General features: G+C 37.2%; 1 protein-coding gene across 1 annotated transcript in view; it reads right to left on the reverse strand.

The window, feature by feature from the left end:
- Positions 1–8,326: 8,326 nt before the first annotated feature.
- LOC144297739 (apomucin-like) overlaps positions 8,327–27,136 on the reverse strand; it is a 36,128-nt gene continuing 17,318 nt past the window's right edge. Inside the window, exons 9-17 of the mRNA XM_077871914.1 lie at positions 16,357–16,410; positions 15,182–15,211; positions 13,047–13,078; positions 12,798–12,960; positions 12,490–12,527; positions 11,330–11,440; positions 10,098–10,137; positions 9,362–9,470; positions 8,327–8,693 (exon numbers count right to left, since the gene is read on the reverse strand). Coding sequence (XP_077728040.1) covers positions 8,510–8,693; positions 9,362–9,470; positions 10,098–10,137; positions 11,330–11,440; positions 12,490–12,527; positions 12,798–12,960; positions 13,047–13,078; positions 15,182–15,211; positions 16,357–16,410 — 761 coding nt within the window. The 3' untranslated portion in view covers positions 8,327–8,509. The remainder of the gene's footprint in view (positions 8,694–9,361; positions 9,471–10,097; positions 10,138–11,329; positions 11,441–12,489; positions 12,528–12,797; positions 12,961–13,046; positions 13,079–15,181; positions 15,212–16,356; positions 16,411–27,136) is intronic.

A 27,136-nucleotide genomic window follows, 5' to 3' on the forward strand; every position in this document is an offset into this window, starting at 1 on the left:
GCCAAAGGCAGACAACCACTGAGATCCAGGCATCCCTAGATTTGTTATTTCATTAGTATTGCAACATAGCCATCTTTGAATTCTTTCCTTCCTTCTACATGTATTAATTTCTATAAAAAAGAAATTTCGAACTATTGTTATTTTATATATACATATAAGATTGGCTAGACAAATATTTGATTCTTCCCCTTTATTAAGTTTTATAAAAACCAACTGATATTTTGCAACTGATATTTAGCAATTGATATTTAGCCTAGGTGACTAAAGAGTTGTTTTTTTTTTTTTAAGTACCATTATAAACCCATGTTTTCTTTATCTGTTTAGTCTGCTTCAGTGCATTTGAATGACTACTATTTTGATGATCAAAATGGTTTATCTTTGACCAGTGTGAGCCCTTTCATGCTGTCTTCTGTTTCTTTATGATACAGTATCAAGAGTTTTTTTAGTTTCCTTGATTTCAGAGATGACAAGATGTCTCAGATTAATCTTATATTCATCTTACTGCCCAGGTGAAGAATCAGCCATTTTTCCAAGGAGACCTAGTTCCTTTTTGTGGGAAATCATGTTTGAAGATGAAAATGGCACTAGGAGTCCCATTTCTACTAGTTAGTAATTGCTTCTAGACAACTATACAGATAATACTAAGAAATAGATATATTTTTGGAATGAAAAAATACAGAGTTCATAAAACTAATGCTTCCAATTAAAATGAAAAAAGTATGAGGTTCTTGCCTAAATTATTTGATTTGTATTATTTATCTCTTAACCTTAATTTCTTAATCTCTTAATTTTGCCACAAGATATAGGTTTTCCTGTAGAAACAAAACAATGAGAGACAATAGTTATTTCTAAATACTTAGAAATGTCATTTCACTTCTGTTTTCTCAATTTCTCCATTTGTATGTTGAAGTAAAATAAGTAGTATGTAAGTCAGTTCATAGAACTATTGTAAGATTGCTTTGCAGCATTGAGGAAAGAGAATAATAACACTGAGAACAATATTATGCTAGGCAATGTGATAGCATATGTTTATATATAACACATATTTCTCATTTTAGCCTTAAATAAAACTATGAAGTAGATATTTTTATTAATCCCATTTTGCAAATGAGAAACCTGGGTCTTAAAGAGAAGTTAAATAACCCACTAGGATGGCAATAATAATAATAATAATAATAATAATAATAATAATAATGGCAGCCCAGGTAGCTCAGCAGTTTAGCGCCATCTTCAGTTGAGGGCGTGATTCTTGAGACTCGAGATCGAGTCCCACCTCAGGCTCCCTGCATGGAGACTGCTTCTCCTTCTGTCTGTGTCTCTGCCTCTCTCTCTCTCTCTGTGTCTCTCATGAATAAAGACATAAATCTTAAAAGAAAATTACAGAAGACCTATTATATAGGTCTAAGAAATAGATAATCCAAGAAAATTAAAATCTTTAAAAATAATAATAATAACAAAGACAGATAATACCAAGTATTAACAAGGATGTGGAGAAATATTGCTAGTGGGAATGTAGAATGGTGCAATTACTTTGGAAAACAGTTTGGCAGCTCCTTAAAAGGTTGAACATAGAGCTACCATATGATCTGAGATATATACATAAAAGAATTCAGAATATATGTCCACATAAAAACTTGCATACAAATGTTCATAGTAGCATTACTCATAATAACCAAAAAAATCAACCCAAAATATTCATGAATGAATAAACTAAAAATCAGAGAGCCTAGTAATAGAATATAAATCAGCTATAGAAAGGAATGAAATACTGACATATGCCACAATCTAGATGAAATGGGAAAATTATGCTAACAAAAGAAGCCAGACACAAAAAGCAAGCCATAAGAGTTCTTAACTACAGGGAACAAACTGAAGGTCGCTGGAGAGGAGTTGGTTGGGGGATGGGATAATTGGGTGATGGGCATGAAAGAAGGCACTTGATGCAAGAGCACTGAGTGTTATATGCAACTGATGACTCACTAAATTCTACCCCTGAAACTAATAATATGTTAACTAAATTGAATTTAAATCATTTCTTTTAAAAGGCCACATATTATTTGTCTCCATTTATACAAAATGTTCAGAACTGGCAAATCCATAGAAACAGAATGCAGGTTAGTGGTTGCCAGGGGTTGGAGGTAATGGAGAGTGGCTGCTAATGGCATGGAGTTTCTTTTTCGAGTGATGAAAATGCTCTGGAATTATGTAGTGGTGATAGTTGTTACAACTTTGTGAATATACTTAAAACTGCCAAGTTGTATGATTTAAAAGGGTGAATTTTATGCTATATCTCAATGGCGTATCATCTTTATTGGTTATATATCAATAAAGATGTTATTTTTAATATGAGGTTGGGAATTTATGTGGTATTACAAAATTGGAGCAGGGTAAGCTATTATTTGAACCAAAGCAATCTAGTTCTAGAGCCTGCAATTTTAATGGTTCTATTTTCTCTATCTCTAGTGAGAAGAAATATACTAGCTGGTATCATTTTATCATCTCCTTGCCCCTAGGATATAATTTAGTGTACATGGAAGGGCCAGGCTGAATATTTCTATGAACAAAGCTTTTGGTAATGATCAGTTATAATTAATTATAATCACAGGCAAGAACCTGGAGGATATATATTTCATTGCAGATAAAATTGAATAGTACCTATTAACTTCCTATTAGTGATTCCTCTTATTCCCTCACACATCATATCCAAACCATCACAAATCTTGGCTCTGTGTTCAAAATACATCCAGAATCTGGCCTTCTCACTGCTGCCATGAACATCACCTTCATCCAGGCTACCATTATCTTTCACCAAGACATTGTAAAAGCCTCCTAACTGGTCTTTCTTTCCCTCTGTTCTTATCTAGTACATGTATCTGCACGGTAGCTACAATGGTATATAAAAATGAAGGTCAGATCAGATTCCTCGCCTGCCTCTTTTCAAAGTCCATTGCTCCAAGTATCAAGTCTAAAATCTTTCCAAGTCCTCCAAAATCTGCAGACATCTCTGACCTCATCTACTCATGCTCTTCTTTCTCATTGTACCAAGATATTCTAATTTCATATCTTTTTTTTAAAGATTTATTTACTTATTTATTTATTTACTTATTTATTTATTTATTTATTTACTTATTAAGAGAGAGAGAGAAAGAGATGCAGAGGGAGAAGCAGGCTGCATGCAGGGAGCCCGACGTGGGACTCAATCCTGGGTCTCCAGGATCACACCCCGGGCTGCAGGCGGGGCTAAACTGCTGTGCCACTGGGGCTGCCCTAATTTCTTATCTTAAACAATAATCTGGTCGTACTTCAGTAACTTTGCCCTTACTGTGCAAAGAACACATGACCTTCTAGGTAGCTCTGGCTCTAGAAATCCACATGATCCTCTCACTTCATTCACATCTTTTTACAAACTTCACCTTAACAGAGAGGTCTTTCTCAAATGTCTTTCCTAGAAGATGTTATCTCTAACTTCTTGCCCTGCACTTACCACCACCAGACATATATTTGTTTATCGTTCTCTCCATGCACCCCTCCTAAAGAGATGGGAATACATTGAACTAGAAAGCTTCTACACAGCAAAAACAATAACAAAATGAAAAGACAACTTATAGGAAAGCTATTTGATAAGGGGTTAATGTTCAATATATACAGAATTCATATAACTCAGTAGCCAATAGAATTGATTAATAATAATAAGCCAATTAAAACATGACAAAGAGACCTGAAAAGAGTTCTCAAAGAAGACATAAAAGTAGCTGACAAGTATATGAAAAGGTGCTCAGCATCACTAACCACCAGGGAAGTGCAAATCAAAACCACAATGAGTTATCATGTTATGCCCATCAAGAAGGCTGCTATTAAAAAAGAGAAAGACAAATGTTGGTAAATATGTGGAGAAAAGGGAAATCTAGTGCACTGTTGCAGGGCATGTAAATTGGTGCAACCATTGTGGAAAACAGTATGGAAAGCTTAAAAATAGAAACCAGCAGTCCCCTCACTGGATATTCATCAAAAGGAATTTAAATCAAGATCTGAAAGTGATACCTGTACTTTAATGTTCACTGAAAGATTATCCACAATAGCCAAGATATGGAAACAACTTAAATGCTTATTGACAAATGAGTCAATAAGAACATGTGATATATACATACAATGGGATATTACTCAGCATTTAAAAAGAAGGAAACTGCCATTTGCAACATGGTTGCACCTGAAGGACATTGTACTAAGTGAAATGAGCCAGACACATAAAGGCAAATACTCTATGATCTCACTTATATGTGGAATCTAAGGTAGCCAAATCAATAGAAGCAAAGAGTAGAATGGTAGTTGCTAGGACCCAAAGGGAGGGGAAAAATTGAGAAGTGATGGCCAATTGGCATAAGGTTTTAGTATGGAAGATAAGTTCTGGAGATCTACCATATAGCATAGTGCCTCTAAATAACAATAATAAACTACTAATTAATAATAAATAAGCTAATAACAATATGCTTAATTATATAGTATAATAATTTATTAAGAGGGCAAACCTTATGTTCAGTGTTCTTACTTCCTCCCCCACACACAAACAAACCTAAGATAATAATAAAGAAGACAAGAGGAAACTTTGGAAGGTGATGGATATATTTATTGCCTTCATTGATGGTTTCATAGGTGTATACTTTTCCCCAAATTCATTACTTGCATACATTAAATATGTACATTTAAAAGTTTTCAGCTTTATTGAGGTATAATTGACAAATACGTTGTAAGATATTTAAAGTGTACAACACAATAATTTTATATATGTATACATTATGAAAGGATTCCCTCATCAAGTTAATTAACACATCCATCACCTACATATTTACATTTTACTGCTTTTTTTTTTCTTTTTGGTGAGGCATGTAAGTTCCAATCTCTTAATATATTTCAATAATATAATGCAGTGTTATCAACTATAGCCACCCAGCTGTACATTAAATCCTCAGATTTTACTCATCTCACAACTGAAAGTTTGGATGCATTTACCAACCTCTATTTTCCTAATTACCCAAACCTTGGCAGCCATTTTCTACTCTGTTTCTATAAGTTCTACCTTTTTTTTTTTTTTTTCAGATTCCACATTCAAGTGATACCATGCATTATATTCCTTTGTCTGGCTAAATTATCTTACTTAGCATTATGCCCTCCAGTTTTATTTGTGTTGCCACAAAGGGCAGGATTTCTTTTTTATGGCTGAATAATATTTTGTATTTTGTTATGTACATATACCACATTTTCTTTATCCCTTCATCTGTCAACAGTTCCAAACCTAAGCTATTGTGAATAATTCTGCAATTAACATGGGAGGCTTTTGGAGCAAGGCCACACCACCTTTTGGAGCAGCTATTCTATTAACAAAAACTAGCTTTTTGCTGGCTCCTGGCAATAACAGGTAACCATGAACCAAAGCAACTCATTCTGGATGGGGCATTATCTTGTTTATATATCCATGAAATTAGGCATTTGTAGCAGCAATCTCCTATCAATTAGAAGTCATATATACAGAATGAACCCCCTATCCCCATTAAAGTCTCAAAGGGAAAAGGCAGATCCATGGATGGTTTTTAATGTCTACAAATATGATTCCACCGATCTGGCTGCCACCTCTTTTTTTAAAATTTATGCCCTTTTTTCTTGAAGGGGGAACTTGCTTATGACCAGTCCACATAAAAGGATTAAGGCTTAAAGCCAGATTACTGATAACCCCAAGGCCAGATTACCAATGGCCCCGGTATCTGTGAAAAGTGAGTTGTGTGGCATTATAGTTTGCCTCAGGCATGATCAACAAAGACAACAGGGAAGGAAATTTCTCATTGGTCATTATGCTTGGTAGAAGGTTGGCTTGAAATCAAGATTTACACTGATTCCCAAGAAGTAGCAAATAATTTGTATAAATAACCAAGGGAAGAAATGAAATAAGATAATGACCTCATGAGATTAAGAGTAGAAACGTATATTGGAAAGCCGTGATATTCAGTTTCTCCTTGATATGTGGAATTCTTATTGCTATCAAATAAATATATGTGCTCACTAATTGTTTGCAAAGTTGCATTTATTTTTCAGATCCACTCAACATGAGAACGTATCTCATAATTAGAACTCACTTTTTGAGTGAGATACAAATTGGAGAATGACACGAAGATTTAGCAAAATCATTTGGGTCAACCAGAATAGATCCAGGTCTGAATGTAACTACGTGAGTGCTTACCAGAGGTTTCCTACCAGGAATTTTCATGAGAGAATCAGGTAATTAGCAGTATGTGTTAATTGTCATCACATTTGTGGTTGTCAGTAAATCTTTCCCATCCTACTTAGTAGCTGACAAATGAGGTTCATGAATAAGGTAGCAGCTAGGGTAGGATGGAGGTCATCCATGGGCTGGAAAGACTAAATTCACTTTACTGGAGCCAGTATGGATACCACAATGCCAAACATAAAATGATCTGCCTTTTGGCATCACCATGGATGCCAGTCAGCCACCTGGTAACAAGTGAATAAAACTTTGATCCTTTTCTGTTAGGAAGAGGGCAATATTTGCTTTCTTCTGATATAAAATGCTATTGATTTTGGTTTTTCCTTTTATGTCCAATATGCCCCAGAAAGTGCTGCTATCCACGGGCTTATTGAGTATTTTATTCACTACCATGAAATGCTGCACAGCACTTCTTCTAACCAAGGAATTTATTTCAAAATAAAAAAGGCAACAGATATATATTGCATCATTTATTTTTTAATTCCTTATTTTTCATGATACTAAATCTTGAAAGATTGACCTATGGAGAATTCCACTCTGACACCAGCTGAAGGATACTGTCCGGCAATTTCAGTGTGTTGATTGCAGGAGGTGATTTTAGCTGAACTGTAAGTCAACATTGACATTTTCTTCCATTTGCTGAAACTCCCTGCTAGCCATTTTGAGTTTTTTGGGGTTTTTTTTGTTTTTTGTTTTTGTTTTTTTTTCTGCAAAGCAGCCTTTCTAAGCAGAAAAGGCTATCATCATACTATCTGGGATGATCAATTCTGGCTATCAAGGGAAAATAGAGTTACTGCCATATGGTAAGGGCTGAGATGTAGGTGGTTTTTTGTTTGTTTTTTGTTTTGTTTGTTTGTTTTTTGTTTTTACTCTGTTTTATCATTCTCTGAGGTAAAAGATACTGAAAAACTCCTACAACTTATCCAGTTGGATTTTTGAGGGCTCAAATCCCTCATAATTTTTCTAACTGACAAGCTCTGGTACAGACTGAAAGGTAAAAAAGCTGGAATGAGTGACAGACATGGAGGAAAGTCAAGAGCCTTGGAAGCAACTATAGAAGTGACATCTGGTAAATATACATCTATGTTTAGCTATTATTCATCTTTTGTTGGTAGTAACCAGCATACTAACATATGAATTTTCTTTTCCTACCACTGGGCATAGTATATAATGAATGTTAAATTTACCATCAGTCCAAGTTACATAGAAAGGTGAGTGGTACACATATGGATTATGATAAATTAGATTGGGCAGTTGTTAATAAATGTATATTTTTATTTATGTAAATAATGTACAAGGCACATTTAGAAATATATGCATAGGAAGAAGGATATGTGTGTGGGCAGCAAGATGTTAGAATATACTAAAGATGACAGTCATGATGTTATTAAACCTCAACTTCTCCTTCTAGCTAACTACTTCAATGGTAATCAAAACACAAGCAGAGAGTTTTAGTCTTGCTGAGTTTGTGGTGTCTATAGAACATCCAGTTAGAGGTGCAAATTCAGAGTAGTATCAGTGTGTCTGTAACTCAGAAAAGTGCTTGGGACTGGAGACACATGTTGGAAATCCTCAGTGTATAAACACATCCACCGGGTTGATGAAAGTTATCCAAGGAGCCTGAATAATATGAGAGGAGAAACAGGATGCAACTTCGGAGAACTGAGATGTCAAGGACTGGCAACAGTGAAAGTGTCTACAAATGTGGGAGTGCTTTAAAAATGATATCACAGAAACAGCAAGGAAAATGTTTCAAGAAAGAAAGAGTGAAAATAGAATCAGATCCTACTTCAAGAATTAGAAGGCCACTGGTGCTTTAAGCAGAGAAGTTGTCATAGAATGAAAGGGGTGATGTAACTTGCATAGAAAAGCCAAGACAGAGAACAAAAACTTAGTTTCAGTAAGTTTAGCTGTGAAGGGAAAGGACAAAAAAGGATAATGTTTACACAAGATAAAAGAGTAGAAAAATATATTGGAAAGCCATGACATGACTCAGTTTCTCCTTGCGGTATAGCATTCTTATAGCTATTAATAAAAACATACGCACACTAATTGCTTGCAAACTTGTATTTATTTTTCAGATCCAGTTAACGAGAGAACAAAATGCCTCATAAGGAGACGTCCTCACTTTTTGAGTGAGATACAAATGTTTAGTAGTTTTTCTATTTAGTGATCATTTATGTTCATTTATAAAATAAATAGCTGGCTTGTTCTACCTGGAAGGGTTATAAAGCATTAACTGATTGCTGGGGTTACAGATCGTTGGCATATGTCTGAGCAAGAACACGATGTGACATGCCTGTATCTGTAAGGTATTGTACTGCCACCAGGACAATTAAGAATAGCTTCTCGGAACTCGTAGTTATCTTCTCGGCAGCAAAGGCATGAATTTGTCAGCTGAAAGAGACTATAATTGTACCTAAAGGAAAAGAAAATTCAGCAATAAATATTTTGGGGATATCTTCTGAAGTAAATTAATGCTCAATTAATGCTCATATTGTAATTGTCAAAGTGATTTGGCAATCCTTCCAACCAACTTATTCTTTCTTACACCTTGCATTTCTCTCTTACCATGAACTTCTGACGTGAATCAGTGATATTTTTATGTAAGAACAAAAAGAATCCAAAATGGAAATGTATAAGCTCATAATTAGAGCATTATAGTGCAAAACTATAAACAGATTTTAAATATACAACTTCATGCCAAATTATTATTCTCCATATATTAATCTATACATTAAAGTATACATGAAAGAAAAAATATTTTGTCTAAAAGGCAAGTGACAGTTTAGAAACACATTTTTGAGCAGCAGTATTTGCTCAAGTACTCTTGGTAATCACTGTGTGAAAATAAATACATTTGGCATGAACATACTATGTTGGCTTTATTTAGAAAACTACTTTAATTGATCCATCACTATTGAAAATGTTTATTTCTCAAATCTTAATATTTTAGATATTTGTTTCATCAGGTCTTAGTCATTAGCTGTTATGTAAAAAATATTCCATATAATATTTTAAAAGCTTTAAACTCCTCCAACAGTTTTACAAAATTAATGCACAGTACACATTCAAAGAAAAACTCACCGGACAGTCTTCTTGCATTCCCCTACACATCTTGCCATCGCAATTCTTTTCTGGCAACCACTGTACTTAACAGTCACATTCATGAGTGAAGATCGACAATTAGTCTTACCTAAAACAAAATGGATAACAGAGTCAGAAATGAGGTTTCACATTAACAATTGCTAAGGTTCAGTTTTCTTAACCTTAAGTACAAAATAACAAGAAAAAATACTTCACAGCATTGTTAAAGGGATTAACTACTTAAGCACCCAACACAAGGGACCCAGCTAATATTCAATAATTATCTTTAATAAATGTTATCTTTTTCTTATTTATCATTACTATCACAGGAAAAGGAGGAGGGAGAAAGGAGGAGGGAAGAAGGGGGAGGGAAGGGAAGATGAAAGGAATTGTTTTTGACATCGATTTCTCATTTTTGATCATCCTTATAATCTAGTATATCAATTTACAACACAACCTGCTGATATTAGGAAAGCAAACTACATTGTTTTCATGAGAATTAAATTTCTCTTTTATAAACATACTGGTTTTTACTGGGAAGAATGTGTCAACCAACATGAAAAAGTAACTTCATTAGGAACAAGTATCAATTGTTTATACATAGAGGTTAGATTATCTGTCATGTTAAAAACACAGGAAATTTTCTATTAATGATCTGCCATTTTGTTTTAAACAAATACTAATTTTTTGTCAACAATTGACATTTCCTCTACATGTGGAGCTTGATGCTACTTACATGTATAGCAACATTTTTTTGAATCATAGACTCTGTCTTCCTATAGGGGTAAGAGAAATAGAAAAAAGACTTAAAAATGTCTATATTTTGTATAAATAATACAACATTTCTTAACTTACTGAAATAACACTACAAAGGGGAAAATGGAACAGATAAACAGGTTGATCTCAGATCCAGGAAGCATGGATGAAAGAGCATTGAGTCTGTATATTTACACTAAAATTTTTCAATAGTGAATAGAAAGGGAAAACATATTTAAATTATTCTTTAAAATAACATGCAAAGAAGTAAAAAAAATACTCCTCCCTTATTTTAATGAAAAATACTTTAATAATAATATTACTACTAGACACTATAAGTTTCTCATAGGCAGGATTTTTACTTTACACATTGTTTTAATTTTACACCCATCAATGTCTCAAAGTAAAAGCTCAATAAATACTTAAATCCAACATTGGAGTACTGAAATCAAACTTTTTATTTATTTATGTATTTTTTATTTATGATAGTCACAGAGAGAGAGAGAGAGAGGCAGAGACATAGGCAGAGGGAGAAGCAGGCTCCTTGCACCAGGAGCCCGACGTGGGATTCGATCCCAGGTCTCCAGGATCGCGACCTGGGCCAAAGGCAGGCGCCAAACCGCTGCGCCACCCAGGGATCCCTGAAATCAAACTTTAAGCAATATTACCAATTATATCTTCAGAAAGAAAAATCAAAGCTAAGTTGAACCTTAAAATGTGATCATTTATTATTAGCTAATTACTTTGGTTAAAACTTAGTATTCATTAATATAAAACCCCCACCATATTGCTGTAGGAGGTAAAAATGAAGACTGTGGTACAATTAAAGATCTGAACAGTATACTTAAATGTGATTTTATGAAAATTTTGTATTTTTATAGGAATTGACAACCCGGAATCTCTGAGTCTTGGAAAAATAAAAAAATAAATAAAAAAAAAAAGAATTTTTGTTTGTTTGTTTAAAGATAGTATAATGCTTTCTAAAGTAACTTACTTCTAGAATAGCACTAAATTAAGTTTTACAGAGCCTGCAAATATAACTTTGGTATGAAAAATATACTTGGCAATAAAAGGTGCAAAACATATCTGAAACAGAATCTACAAGGAATTTATGTCTGTTGGCCAGACACATACTTTTCCAAATGAGAAAAAAGACAGCTTGTGTTTATAAGAAATGGATGCTGTTGATCATTACTTAAGAAGATGACTTACTTCTGGACACCAGGTCTGCTTTGGGCAGTCTTGGACTATTGGAACGAAACCAGTGTCATAGCAGGAGTAGGAGATGCATGGGTTGTTGGGGTCATCAAACGAAGCACCAATCTGGGAGGCACGGAGGAAGAGAGAACAAAGTAATTATTCACTTTGATTTCTTTTTGAGATTGAAAATAAAATCTGTAAAAAAAAATTAAAATTCATAATGTTTAATGAATTTCCAGAGGCACTTTCAGTGACTAATTTTTAAGAAAAAGTAGATTGAAAGACTTCTACTTCCATGAATAAACCAATGTGCTTCCTTGAAAGCACAGAAGGTGGCAAGATTTTTAATCCTCAAATGAAGATTCACATGCTCTAGTAACCTATTCAGTTACCCTATTATATTTTTCAAGTATTTTTTCTTTTTTTAAGATTTTATTTATTCATGAGAGTCACAGAGAGAGATATAGAGACATAGGCAGAGGGAGAAGCAGGCTCCCTGTAGGGAGCCTGATGTGGGACTCGAACCCAGGACCCTGGGATCACGACCTGATCCAAAGGCAGACACTCAACCACTGGGCCACACAGCCATCCCCATTTTATATATTTCTTAGCATACTGCATAGATTTTATTTTAGACTTTTTTAATATTTAGTATCACCAGTTCAAATGTATTATCAATTTGAGAACCATCTGAGTTTTATGACTTCCTGATACTTTTTCTAAAAAGTTAAATTACTTTCCAAAATGCCAAATCAGTTGTCAAAATCCAGCCCTGAATATACATGTTGATGTATTCACATAATGGGGTTCTAGTCTTTGGGGTTTTTTCATTTGATCTCTGACAGTTTGGCCTTCTGATCTTTCTGGTAATAATTACAGTTTAACTCTGTTCATTGATTTGAATGTCACAGAGTGTGCCTTCTCCATCTGGTCATACCCCTGGGAAATTTTATTCAGAAGTTAGGTAGTTAATGATTAAGTATATTTTTCTCCTTTGAAGTGAGCCATGCTGAGTACTACATTTGATGCTCCTTTTGAAATGAATATAGGAAAAAAATGAACATATTCTGCTCCACCATTATGTATGATTTTTTCCATATTATAAGCTGAAAGAGCTTGCATTTATTCATAATTATATAAATAAAAATATTTTAAAGTAAAAACAGCCTTACCTCATAATCAATACTGTTAAACAAACATGTTCTTGGTTCTGAAAAATAAATACATTATTTTATCATAAGATAAACTTTATAATTCTGTTTTTATTAGAAAAATAATCTACTGATTATATTCATAGTTGTTAATGCTGGGTTTCCTTCACTCCAAAGATAGTGAACTTTCAGAGGGCAAGTACAAATCTGTTAGGATCACACCCATTTAGCATAGAGTTTGGCATATATTAGAAGCTCAATAAATATCTCTTGAATGTGTGAATAAGTAAACAACTATTCAATTCATATAATGTATTCTGAATACATACCACAGTATCCAATTTCACAGCAGGTATCATTATTTTGGAACTTTACAAGTCTCTCTCCAGTTTTGCATGTGGGTGCAGAAGGGCACTTCTTTAGGTTACAGTCTACAGTATTTGTATCAGTACAGGTGCATGTGTAACAATTGGCAGTCCATTCTTCTCCAGGCTACAGACACAGACCAAGTTTAGACTTCTATTCAAATACAGGAATGACAGCAAATTTGGGTTAAAGCAGAGAAAAACTGTACTTACTGATTTCTTTTCTCCCAGTGGACCAAGACAAACTGTTAACAAGAGATGATAAATGCTAATTAAATTTGGCAAAATAGAACCATTGATTATGTGTAGATAACCACCAGGTGGCCAATATTGCAATTGGAACTAGGGTTTCAGAAATAGAATTATGGAGAATTGTATGGCACCTTAAGGTGGATAAATCACATCCACTTACTTGAGTAAACTGTTTCTAATGAGTTTAGATATATTTCCTATTTCACAATCGCAGTATAGGATAGTTAGTAATTTCTGTTGGTAGTGGTCAATGAATCTTATCACTACTATTTTACTTACTCTTTTGCAGTCTGACTTCTATCACCATAATCCTAAAAGTCACTAAGACTTTGTAATTAGCAGTCCTTAAGGCTCTTTATCACTTTTTCAAGTTCCCTACAATTATTGACATTTTTAACTCTCATGTTCTTGAAAATGTTCTCCTTCCTTCAAATTCAATACTTTGAAATTCCTTTCTTTATTAGCAGCTCTTTCCCTTCCCTCTCATTGTCTCTGCCCTTTCCCTGGTACTTTCTACCAATCTCCAGTGTCCACTGTAATGTCAAGTCGATGACTCTCAAACTTGTAGCTCCAGTCCAGACACTGCTTGTTAACTATGGTCCCAGGATTCCTTTGGCCTAATAGTATCGAGGCAGATGAGACCCTCAAACTCAATATGCACAAAACAGATTGTATCATATTGCCCCTGAAACCAGTTTCTCATCAAAACTGGCTTCTTCCTGCTGAGAACCAGACTAGTCTTTCAATTATTTGAGCTTAAAACTTAAGAGTCATTTTGATTCCTTCCATTCCATCACTTGGCATCTTATTGACCACAAAACCCTGTATCTTCATCTTCACTTCAATCCCTTCCTTTCCCGGTTATACCTGCTGCAGTACTACTCTAGGACTTTGTTCTCTTTAATTTAGCATAGTTGGGCTTTTCCAAAGGTAACTCTGACTCAGACCTCTTCCTGATCCAACCAATTCTCAGTATCAGAGGTAGAATATTTTTTCTGAAGTTTAATTTTCATCTCCTCATTGCCTTGGTTAAAAACTTTTTTTAAAAAAGTTTTTGTTTATTTGAGAGAAAGCTAAAGCATGGGTGAGGGGCAGAGGAAGAGAATCTTCAAGCAGACTCCCTGCTGAGCATAGAGCCCAGCTCACAACCCATGTGAACATGGCCTGAATTGAAACCAAGAGCTGTGCGCTTAACCAACTGAGCAGCCCTTGGTTAAAAACGTCGGATGGCCCCTTACAAACTTCTAAAAGAAATACCATTCTAGCTTCTGAGGTCTAACACAGTATGGCTTCAATCTCCCTTCTCAATGTAGTCTCACTTCTCTCATTTATATACTCTGAACTAGTCTATGCATTGTTCTAAAATTCTAATTCTGTAGTGAAATACTAAGGACTTCTCCAAAGTACACACATAAGTAACACAAATATGACACGTAAAATGTGCTCTCTATATAAAACATATCTAGTGCTTGCTTCGGCAGCACATATACTGAAATATATAATACATATTTCACATTTTTTACTGTGAAATTTATTTTCAGCCTTATATGAAAATTGTCTATGTTTCTTCTAAAATACCCCTCTCCCACTATATCCTAAGATGAGAGAATGATTTTGGGGGGTAATTTCTATCTTCACAAAACACATCATGTTGGCTTGAGAATAGTGGGAACTCAAAATCCTCTAAAATTTTTGAACTTTGATTAACTTTAATTTCTCTTGCTACAATTCAATCCTCAAAAAATATGGAATTTTCTAGTTTAAAAAATACTATCAAATTGTAATTTTTGATGAAGATATTATATAATTACATAAAACACTTTATTTAGTAGGTAAACTCTATTTTGGGCAAATAACAAGATGCATTTGTTTGATTTGGTTGTATTAGATTGTGGGTGAGAAAACAGATTACCATTCACTATTTGGTGCATAAAAGCTAAATTCATCCATTTCAGTATTCCTATCCTGTAACGTTTCCACAGCTAGTGACTTTTTTTTTTTAGCTAGTGACTTTTTTTGGCATGACCTCTAATATTTGATTTATGAGAAGAACAGTTAATGTAGAATGATTGAATTTTAAGTGGAAGTATCATTACCTGGAGGTGGTGGATGTGATGGTGGACACCCTGTATAAAAACAGACACCTCATATTAGCCTCTAAAGTTATTGAAATTGTTTTGGGGTAAAATAGTTATCTAATATCTGAAAATAACTGGTTATATCCCTAGTCTTACAAACAGACATATTGCTGTCTAACTTCCCCTTCTGCTCCTCATGGCGTTTCAAATTCCACCATTAGAGAATGTTCCCTTTGAAGCTCAAATTTTAATTTTAATGAGAGGGGAATATGGCAGTCTAAAGGAGAAATGAGAAAACATCAAGGTAAATTTCTCTTCTAATTTATTTTAGCAGATGTTTCCAATTAATAAGACAGTAAGAGGGGGGGCACTTGATGGGATGAGCACTGGATGTTATACTATATGTTGGCGAATCAAACTCCAATAAAAAAATACAAAAAAAAGACAGTAAAATATATATTCAAAAAGGAAAAAGATAATTAAGATATAGGAAAAATGTTAAGTATTATTACTTCTCCATTTTTGGTCCTTTAAGAACTTTCATCCTCTGTATAACTTCCTGAAATATTTTAATCTTACTCCATCTCCACCTGCACCAAATGCTCTATGTTGGCTATATTTTTCTTTTTAAGTCTTCACATATCACATATTGTGGTCAACTCAACAATTTAGTCAAAAAAATTTCAAATTCTATTTCCAAAATTTCTAAAAAATCAAATTAATATTTTTATTCCACCTACCAAGCAAAAAGTCAGCCTAGAAGTAACGGAATGTTTGAAAGGAACTTAAAATTGTTACATGTTTAGGAAAAGGGGACTCAACAACCAATAGTTACAGAAAAACAGAAAGGAAGTTAGTTAACGATGTGGGAGTCTGGGGGAACAAATTTTTCTCATTACTGAGGGAGGCTAAACTAATCCCCAGTCATAAATGCTTAGCAGATTAGCAGAAACCAGCAACAGGAGAGAGAAATGACCTAACAGACATAGGTACAATGATCATTGAGGAAGTCATATTGCCAGCACTCATTTACTTGCATTCCAGTTTCAGGTTTCCCTGACTCCTGTGGAATCAGGGACTGCTAAGGGAAACACAGAAGTGGCAACTGAAGAAGCTAGAGTTTGCCCTCTGGTAAACTGGTCTGTCTTCTGAGATGCCACCAAGGAAAGTTCATTTATTATTATTTGACTTACCTGTGGCAGAAATTCCAGGAGCAGTTTTTATTTCAAATGCTTCCCTGGAGGTCCCTAAAAATGAAGAAAGGAAGAGCAATGAACTTTTTATGGTCTCAGAAGAAAATGTCCTAAGATATCTCCAAATGAAACAAGAGTCTCAAAGCACCTACAGTGTACTAATGCATTCACTAATGCTAGTGCATGCTTCTGTGGCTGAAACATAAGAGCTCTACTTTAACAATCCCCTGCTGATAGAAATAAATTGAATATTTTCCCATGACCCTGGTAAATTTCTCAGTTATAGGTCACTTTCTTTAAATGATACAAACTTTTTTCACAACTAAATCTTTTACTTCCTATAACTTGATTTCCTGGTTGTCCTGTATTAGGTTTTAGCGGAGTTATAATAGAGTAAAAAAAAAATCAGAAAACATCTGTGTTGATCAAGATGCCATAAAAAACAGTTTGACAAAATTTTAGACAGGTTTCTTCCTGATTATAGGTGCCTAGACTTCCTTTTCTTGGCAAATTTACTTAGAAAAACTGTAGCTGTAAATTCTTTCTCTCTTCTTTTGAAATACAAATATTTTCCCAGTTTCTGAATAGTTTTGCAACCAAGAATGTCTTCCTCAAAGACCTACCTCCATGGTCTGTCTCTATGAAATATAGTTATTGAGAACAATAGCAACCTCTCTCTGTCTCTGTGGAAGTTGGAGCCTAAATTCATTCTTGATCATAAGTTTAGATGCAATTTTCTCTGGGTTTCTTCCACTGGAGAATCAGAGTTAACCTCCTGGAAGTGGATCATGTGAATATAAGACAGACATTCTCTCATTTCTAATGAGATTCTAGATGATTCTGGGTCTACAAGCTGATTATCGAGTTGCTTCTAATTCTCCAGCTGATGAGCTAATTATCCTGTCACTCCAACTGAACCTAAAATAGATTTTCCTGTGGTCCCTGATCCTCCAGCTGCTGGTCTTGTTGTCCCTGCTTCTTCAGCAGACCATCCAGTTGTCTGTGATCCTCCTATGTATGGTCTGGTGTTCCCCGAATTTAAAACAGAGGTTTCAATTGTTTCTTATTTTCCAGAAAATGATCTAGTTATCACTGATCCTTCAGCTGATGGTCCAGTTGTTACTAGCTCAAGTGATGTTTCAGAGGTCTCTGTCTATTCTCCTGATGGTACAGATGTTCTTGATTCTTCCTGTGATTGTCCAGTTGTCTGTGATCTTCCTATGGACGTTCCAGTAGTCCCTACTGTTACGACAGAGACCTTCACTTTTTTCTGATCCTCTAGCTAATTATTTTTTTAAAGATTTTATTTATTTATTCATGATAGACACACAGAGAGAGAGGCAGAGACACAGAAAGAGGGAGAAACAGGCTCCATGCAGGAAGCCCGATGTGGGACTCGATCCTGACCCCAGGATCACGCCCTGAGCCAAAGGCAGATGCTCAACCGCTGAGCCACCCAGGCGTCCCTCCTCTAGCTAATTAATGTTTTAGTTGTCCCTAATGCTCCAGCTGATAGTGCTATGGTCCCTTATCCTCTAGCTATTGTTCCAGTTGTCTCTGGTCCTCCAATGGATGGTCCAGTTGACCCTGTCAACCCTATAGATAGTGTAGATGTTCCTAATCCTATAACAGATGGTGCAATTGTTCCTGATCTTTCAGCAAATGGTCCAGTTATTCCTAACCCAAGTCCTGATCCTGATGTCCTTGTGAATCCTGCTGATGATACAATGTTTCTGATTGTACAACAGATGTTCCAGTTGTCCCTGATCATCCAACTGATGGTCCAGTTGTCCCTGATATACGAGCTGACGATCTAGTTGTTCCTAATACTTCAGCCACTGGTCCTGTCATCTCATGTCCCTGGCACTCCAGATGATAGTATGTTTGCCTCTGAACCTATAACAGATGTTCTAGTTGTTTCTGATCCTTCAGATGATGGTCTCAGATAAAACAGTCTTTTATTCTGAGATCTGCTAAGAAGTAGAAAGCTATGTGAAGCTCTAAGGAAATAGCACTCAGGGCAGTGGGAATAGCCAGTGCGAAAGCCATAGACTGAAATGAAGTACATGTGCTAGAGAAGTAGAACTAAGTGAATGTATTTGAATCATTGGAGATTACAGGGAGTCCTATTAGAATGTGAGGACAAATACATGGAATTTTTCAAGTTATTGTGAATCCAGGGAAGGAAATTAGACATTTTTCTAAATGCAATGGAATGTAATTTTATGCAAAAGAATATTTGTATATATTTAAAATCCCTCTTTCTGCTCTATATAGAATATATGATAAAGGGTAAAAGTAGGAAGACTAGTTTGAGGTGATTTCAGGAATTCAGACTATTCATGAGTGCTTTGGGGTAGAATGATGATAAAGGAGTTTGAGAACAATGAATGGGTTTATGTTTTAGAAGTAGCATTGACAGCCTTTGTTTTTGTGTGGGGGGTGAAAAATAAAAAGAAGAGAGGTATCAAGGGTAATTGTAAAATTTTTGTGAGTAAACTGAGTCAGTGATGGTACTGTTTATTAATATGGGGAAGAATAGGGATATGGGATTGATATGGGAGAACAGGTTGCAGGCATGAAAGTAAACAATAATTCTGTTTAGGTCATGTCAATTTTGGAATACCTATTAAATATCCAAATGGAAATGTCAGGTTAGAAATTGAGTATGAATCTAGACTTTTAGAGAAGTCAAGATTAGAGACATATATTTGGAAATTTGCATCCAAGATGTCTTTAAAGGTTTCCTATACTTTAATTCCTTCCTACAGATTATGTGACTACCCCCACTAGTCCTGTCTCATATCTAACTATCAGAAGCTTCTCTCCGAGTTCAGCTTAAGGTAATATCCCATCATACAAGTCATGCTCTTGCATTTTTCAACATACTAGTTTGCTAATACTCTAATAGCCTCTGAACCTTCAAATTTCTTTTTTTTAAAATAAAGATTTTGTGTATGTATGTATGTATGTATGTATGTAAGAGATAGTGCATACAAGCAGGGGGGCGCAGGAGAGGGAAAAGCAGACTCCTTACTGAGTATGGAGCCCTACATAGGGGTCCATCCCAGGACCCAAGGATTGTAACCTAAGCCAAAAGCAGATGTTTCACTCACTGAGCAACCCAGGTAGCCCATGAAACCTCAAGTTTATTTTCATTCAAGAAACTTTAAATTACCGTTCTGCTTGAAGTCTTAAAACAATTAGTCCTACCATACCTTATATCCTGTTATCCTTTAACATTAAGTTTATATAAATTTTGGTTTCCTCTATCATCTTTGGCATTCTAAGACCATGTTGGGCTTTGTGTCTTTTATTCTAAGCTCCTGCTTCCATTCTGTATCACAATTATTTCTATCCTGTCCTGTAGAATCCACAATGATTTAAACAAATCTCTTCTATATGCTTATTTAAAAAAAAAATGCTTCTACCTCCTCCTGGCCTTAGCTTAATGCAACCAATTCTACAACAACGTGGCATCAGCCAGAATGCTCTGGATCTGAGATCCCATTATTAAGAATTCCACTAAGATAACAGATGAGGATCAAAACCTTAGATTTGTAGGGACATGGATCTCTACAATAATACATGTGGATGGTACCTGTTTCCAGCAAACCTTCACTACTTGAGCAGAGCAGCAAATAGCCTATTCCTTCCCATATCTCTAATCCTTCTGGAAGGTTCTCTTCCATACAGTCTGTTGTTTTTATTTCAATAAAAATAAAACCTCTGAATCCTTTACCATATTTGGAACTCTTATTCATTTTTTTTTTTTTACATATTCACCAGATATCCACCAGATATTCATCAAGTCAGGTACTGAGGTAGGCATTGGGAACATAACTGTAAACTAGAATAAGCAAGGCAAAAAGAACTTCTGTCTCTAGTTTGACAGAAATCCACCATGTTGGTGGCCTGTCTCATAATGGAGAATGACTGGATGAATAATCAACCATCTAGGCCCCGTTTTAGCCCTAAAACATACTCATGACTAAACATATTGATTTTTTATTTACAAAATGTGAATAATCAAATAATCCCTAACATACTGTCAACTGCACAGGTGGTTATAGGATTCAAGAAAGGAAAAATAGAGGGGAGGAGCAAGAGGGCGGAAGAGTAGGGTCCCCAAATCACCTGTCTCCACCAAATTACCTAGAAAACCTTCAAATTATCCTGAAAATCTATGAATTCGGCCTGAGATTTAAAGAGAGACCAGCTGGAATGCTACAGTGAGAAGAGTTCGCGCTTCTATCAAGGTAGGAAGACAGGGAAAAAGAAATAAAGAAACAAAGGCCTCCAAGGGGGAGGGACCCCACGAGGAGCCGGGCTGAGGCCGGGGCGAGTGTCCCCAGGACAGGAGAGCCCCGTCCCGGAGACGCAGGAGCTGCACCGACCTTCCCGGGGGAAAGGGGCTCGCGGGGAGGTGGAGCAGGACCCGGGAGGGCGAGGATGCCCTCCGGCTCCCTGGGACAGTAACAGACACCTGCGCCCCGGGAGAGTGCGCCGAGCTCCCTAAGGGCTGCAGCGCGCACGGCGGGGCCCGGAGCAGCTCGGCGGGGCTCGGGGGCGGCTCCGCGGAGGGGGCTGCGGGGCGGGAGCAGCTCTGGGGGGCTCGGGGGTGGCTCCGCGGAGGGGGCTGCGGGGCGGGAGCAGCTCGGGGGGCTCGGGGGCGGCTCCGCGGAGGGGGCTGCGGGGCGGGGGCAGCTCGGGGGGCTCGGGGGCGGCTCCGCGGGGGGGGCTGTGGGGCGGGAGCGCGAATCCACCAGCGCAGGCCCCGGAGCACAGGGCGCCGGGACACAGCCCAGGATCCGGCCTCCCCCGGGACAGGCAGAGGCCGGGAGGGCCCAGGACAGCGAGGACGCTCCTGCCCCAGCTGAGCAGATCAGCGGCCCCGCCCGGAGCCTCCAGGCCCTGCAGACGGAGTTCCTGCCGGAGCTGAATCCAGGGCTCCAGAGCTGCCCCGCCACTGGGGCTGTTCCTCCTGCGGCCTCACGGGGTAAACAACCCCCACTGAGCCCTGCACCAGGCAGGGGCACAGCAGCTCCCCCAACTGCTAACACCTGAAAACCAGCACAACAGGCCCCTCCCCCAGAACAGCAGCTAGACGGACAACTTCCAGGAGAAGCCAAGGGACTTAAAGTACACAGAATCAGAAGATACTCCCCGTGGTTCTTTTGTTTTGTTTTGTTTTGTTTTGCTTTTTGATTTGTTTCCTTCCCCCACCCCCTTTTTTTTTCTCCTTTCTTTTTCTTTCTCTTTTTCTTCTCTCTTTTTTTTTTCGTTTTTTTTCTTCCCTTTTTTTTCTCTTTCTCTTTTCTTTCCTTCTTTCTCTCCTCTCTTTTTCTCTTATTCCCAATACAACTTGCTTTTGGCCACTCTGCACTGAGCAAAATGACTAGAAGGAAAACCTCACCTCAAAAGAAAGAATCAGAAACAGTCCTCTCTCCCACAGAGTTACAAAATCTGGATTACAATTCAATGTCAGAAAGCCAATTCAGAAGCACTATTATACAGCTACTGGTGGCTCTAGAAAAAAGTATAAAGGACTCAAAAGACTTCATGACTGCAGAATTTAGAGCTAATCAGGCAGAAATTAAAAATCAATTGAATGAGATGCAATCCAAACTAGAAGTCCTAACGACGAGGGTTAACGAGGTGGAAGAACGAGTGAGTGACATAGAAGACAAGTTGATAGCAAAGAGGGAAACTGAGGAAAAAAGAGACAATTAAAAGACCATGAGGATAGATTAAGGGAAATAAACGACAGCCTGAGAAAGAAAAACCTACGTTTAATTGGGGTTCCCGAGGACGCCGAAAGGGACAGAGAGCCAGAATATGTATTTGAACAAATTCTAGCTGAAAACTTTCCTAATCTGGGAAGGGAAACAGGCATTCAGATCCAGGAAATAGAGAGATTCCCCCCTAAAATCAATAAAAACAGTTCAACACCTCGACATTTAATAGTGAAGCTTGCAAATTCCAAAGATAAAGAGAAGATCCTTAAAGCAGCAAGAGACAAGAAATCCCTGACTTTTATGGGGAGGAGTATTAGGGTAACAGCAGACCTCTCCACAGAGACCTGGCAGGCCAGAAAGGGCTGGCAGGATATATTCAGGGTCCTAAATGAGAAGAACATGCAACCAAGAATACTTTATCCAGCAAGGCTCTCACTCAAAATGGAAGGAGAGATAAAGAGCTTCCAAGACAGGCAGCAACTAAAAGAATATGTGACCTCCAAACCAGCTCTGCAAGAAATTTTAAGGGGGCCTCTTAAAATTCCCCTTTAAGAAGAAGTTCAGTGGAACAGTCCACAAAAACAAGGACTGAATAGATATCATGATGACACTAAACTCGTATCTCTCAATAGTAACTCTGAATGTGAACGGGCTTAATGACCCCATCAAAAGGCGCAGGGTTTCAGACTGGATAAAAAAGCAGGACCCATCTAATTTGCTGTCTACAAGAGACTCATTTTAGACAGAAGGACACCTACAGCCTGAAAATAAAAGGTTGGAGAACCATTTACCATTCGAATGGTCCTCAAAAGAAAGCAGGGGTAGCCATCCTTATATCAGATAAACTAAAATTTACCCCAAAGACTGTAGTGAGAGATGAAGAGGGACACTATATCATACTTAAAGGATCTATTCAACAAGAGGACTTAACAATCCTCAATATATATGCCCCGAATGTGGGAGCTGCCAAATATATCAATCAATTATTAACCAAAGTGAAGAAATACTTAGATAATAATACACTTATACTTGGTGACTTCAATCTAGCTCTTTCTATACTCGATAGGTCTTCTAAGCACAACATCTCCAAAGAAACGAGAGCTTTAAATGATACACTGGACCAGATGGATTTCACAGATATCTACAGAACTTTACATCCAAACTCAACTGAATACACATTCTTCTCAAGTGCACATGGAACTTTCTCCAGAATAGACCACATATTGGGTCACAAATCGGGTCTGAACCGATACCAAAAGATTGGGATCGTCCCCTGCATATTCTCAGACCATAATGCCTTGAAATTAGAACTAAATCACAACAAGAAGTTTGGAAGGACCTCAAACACGTGGAGGTTAAGGACCATCCTGCCAAAAGATGAAAGGGTCAACCAGGAAATTAAGGAAGAATTAAAAAGATTCATGGAAACTAATGAGAATGAAGATACAACCCTTCAAAATCTTTGGGATGCAGCAAAAGCAGTCCTAAGGGGGAAATACATCACAATACAAGCATCCATTCAAAAACTGGAAAGAACTCAAATACAAAAGCTAACCTTACACATAAAGGAGCTAGAGAAAAAACAGCAAATAGATCCTACACCCAAGAGAAGAGGGGAGTTAATAAAGATTCGAGCAGAACTCAACGAAATCGAGACCAGAAGAACTGTGGAACAGATCAACAGAACCAGGAGTTGGTTCTTTGAAAGAATTAATAAGATAGATAAACCATTAGCCAGCCTTATTAAAAAGAAGAGAGAGAAGACTCAAATTAATAAAATCATGAATGAGAAAGGAGAGATCACTACCAACACCAAGGAAATACAAACGATTTTAAAAACATATTATGAACAGCTATACGCCAATAAATTAGGCAATCTAGGAGAAATGGACGCATTCCTGGAAAGCCACAAACTACCAAAACTGGAACAGGAAGAAATAGAAAACCTTAACAGGCCAATAACCAGGGAGGAAATTGAAGCAGTCATCAAAAACCTCCCAAGACACAAGAGTCCAGGGCCAGATGGCTTCCCAGGGGAATTTTATCAAACGTTTAAAGAAGAAACCATACCTATTCTCCTAAAGCTGTTTGGAAAGACAGAAAGAGATGGAGTACTTCCAAATTCGTTCTATGAGGCCAGCATCACCTTAATTCCAAAACCAGACAAAGACCCCACCAAAAGGCAGAATTACAGACCAATATCCCTGATGAACATGGATGCAAAAATTCTCAACAAGATACTGGCCAATAGGATCCAACAATACATTAAGAAAATTATTCACCATGACCAATTAGGATTTATCCCTGGGACACAAGGCTGGTTCAACACCCGTAAAACAATCAATGTGATTCATCATATCAGCAAGAGAAAAACCAAGAACCATATGATCCTCTCATTGGATGCAGAGAAAGCATTTGACAAAATACAGCATCCATTCCTGATCAAAACTCTTCAGAGTGTAGGGATAGAGGGAACATTCCTCGACATCTTAAAGGCCATCTATGAAAAGCCCACAGCAAATATCATTCTCAATGGGGAAGCACTGGGAGCCTTTCCCCTAAGATCAGGAACAAGACAGGGATGTCCACGCTCACCACTGCTGTTCAACATGGTACTGGAAGTCCTAGCCTCAGCAATCAGACAACAAAAAGACATTAAAGGCATTCAAATTGGCAAAGAAGAAGTCAAACTCTCCCTCTTCGCCGATGACATGATACTCTACATAGAAAACCCAAAAGTCTCCACCCCAAGATTGCTACAACTCATACAGCAATTCGGTAGCGTGGCAGGATACAAAATCAATGCCCAGAAATCAGTGGCATTTCTATACACTAACAATGAGACTGAAGAAAGAGAAATTAAGGAGTCAATCCCATTTACAATTGCACCCAAAAGCATAAGATACCTAGGAATAAACCTAACCAAAGATGTAAAGGATCTATACCCTCAAAACTATAGAACACTTCTGAAAGAAATTGAGGAAGACACAAAGAGATGGAAAAATATTCCATTCTCATGGATTGGCAGTATTAATATTGTGAAAATGTCAATGTTACCCAGGGCAATATACACGTTTAATGCAATCCCTATCAAAATACCATGGACTTTCTTCAGAGAGTTAGAACAAATTATTTTAAGATTTGTGTGGAATCAGAAAAGACCCTGAATAGCCAGGGGAATTTTAAAAAAGAAAACCATATCTGGGGGCATCACAATGCCAGATTTCAGGTTGTACTACAAAGCTGTGGTCATCAAGACAGTGTGGTACTGGCACAAAAACAGACACATACACAATGCAGCAGAATAGAGAACCCAGAAGTGGACCCTGAACTTTATGGTCAACTAATATTCGATAAAGGAGGAAAGACTATCCATTGGAAGAAAGACAGTCTCTTCAATAAATGGTGCTGGGAAAATTGGACATCCACATGCAGAAGAATGAAACTAGACCACTCTCTTGCACCATACACAAAGATAAACTCAAAATGGATGAAAGATCTAAATGTGAGACAAGATTCCATCAAAATCCTAGAGGAGAACACAGGCAACACCCTTTTTGAACTCGGCCACAGTAACTTCTTGCAAGATACATCCACGAAGGCAAAAGAAACAAAAGCAAAAATGAACTATTGGGACTTCATCAAGATAAGAAGCTTTTGCACAGCAAAGGATACAGTCAACAAAACTCAAAGACAACCTACAGAATGGGAGAAGATATTTGCAAATCACGTATCAGATAAAGGGCTAGTTTCCAAGATCTATAAAGAACTTACTAAACTCAACACCAAAGAAACAAACAATCCAATCATGAAATGGGCAAAAGACATGAACAGAAATCTCACAGAGGAAGACATAGACATGGCCAACATGCATATGAGAAAATGCTCTGTATCACTTGCCATCAGGGAAATACAAATCAAAACCACAATGAGATACCACCTCACACCAGTGAGAATGGGGAAAATTAACAAGGCAGGAAACAACAAATGTTGGCGAGGATGCGGAAAAAAGGGAACCCTCATACACTGTTGGTGGGAATGTGAACTGGTGCAGCCACTCTGGAAAACTGTGTGGAGGTTCCTCAAACAGTTAAAAATATACCTGCCCTACGACCCAGCAATTGCACTGTTGGGGATTTACCCCAAAGATACAAATGCAATGAAACGCCGGGACACCTGCACCCCGATGTTTCTAGCAGCCATGGCCACGATAGCCAAACTGTGTAAGGAGCCTCGGTGTCCATCGAAAGATGAATGGATAAAGAAGATGTGCTTTATGTATACAATGGAATATTACTCAGCTATTAGAAATGACAAATACCCACCATTTGCTTCAACGTGGATGGAACTGGAGGGTATTATGCTGAGTGAAGTAAGTCAGTCGGAGAAGGACAAACATTATATGTTCTCATTCATTTGGGGAATATAAATAATAGTGAAAGGGAATATAAGGGAAGGGAGAAGAAATGTGTGGGAAAGGGATCCCTGGGTGGCGCAGTGGTTTGGTGCCTGCCTTTGGCCCAGGGCACGATCCTGGAGACCCAGGATCGAATCCCACATCGGGCTCCCGGTGCATGGAGCCTGCTTCTCCCTCTGCCTGTGTCTCTGCCTCTCTCTCTCTCTCTCTCTGTGACTATCATAAATAAATAAAAAAATAAAAAAAAAAAAGAAATGTGTGGGAAATATCAGAAAGGGAGACAGAACGTAAAGACTGCTAACTCTGGGAAACGAACTAGGGGTGGTAGAAGGGGAGGAGGGCGGGGGGTGGGAGTGAATGGGTGACGGGCACTGGGGGTTATTCTGTATGTTAGTAAATTGAACACCAATAAAAAATAAATTAAAAAAAAAGAAAGGAAAAATATGTGAAAGTATTTTGTTCATTCTATGCTTAATATACTTTTTGTGATTATCGTTTTATTTTTGCAAAAACAGATTAAGATGACTTTACAAATGATATTATATGATGGTAAATGACTACCTCATATCTTTATTTAATTAAGTTGTACTCAATATATCCAGTAAAAAATAAAGTATAAAAACAG

This window comes from Canis aureus, chromosome 25, assembly GCF_053574225.1.
Source record: "Canis aureus isolate CA01 chromosome 25, VMU_Caureus_v.1.0, whole genome shotgun sequence".
In the NCBI taxonomy this organism is placed as follows: Eukaryota; Metazoa; Chordata; class Mammalia; order Carnivora; family Canidae; genus Canis; species Canis aureus.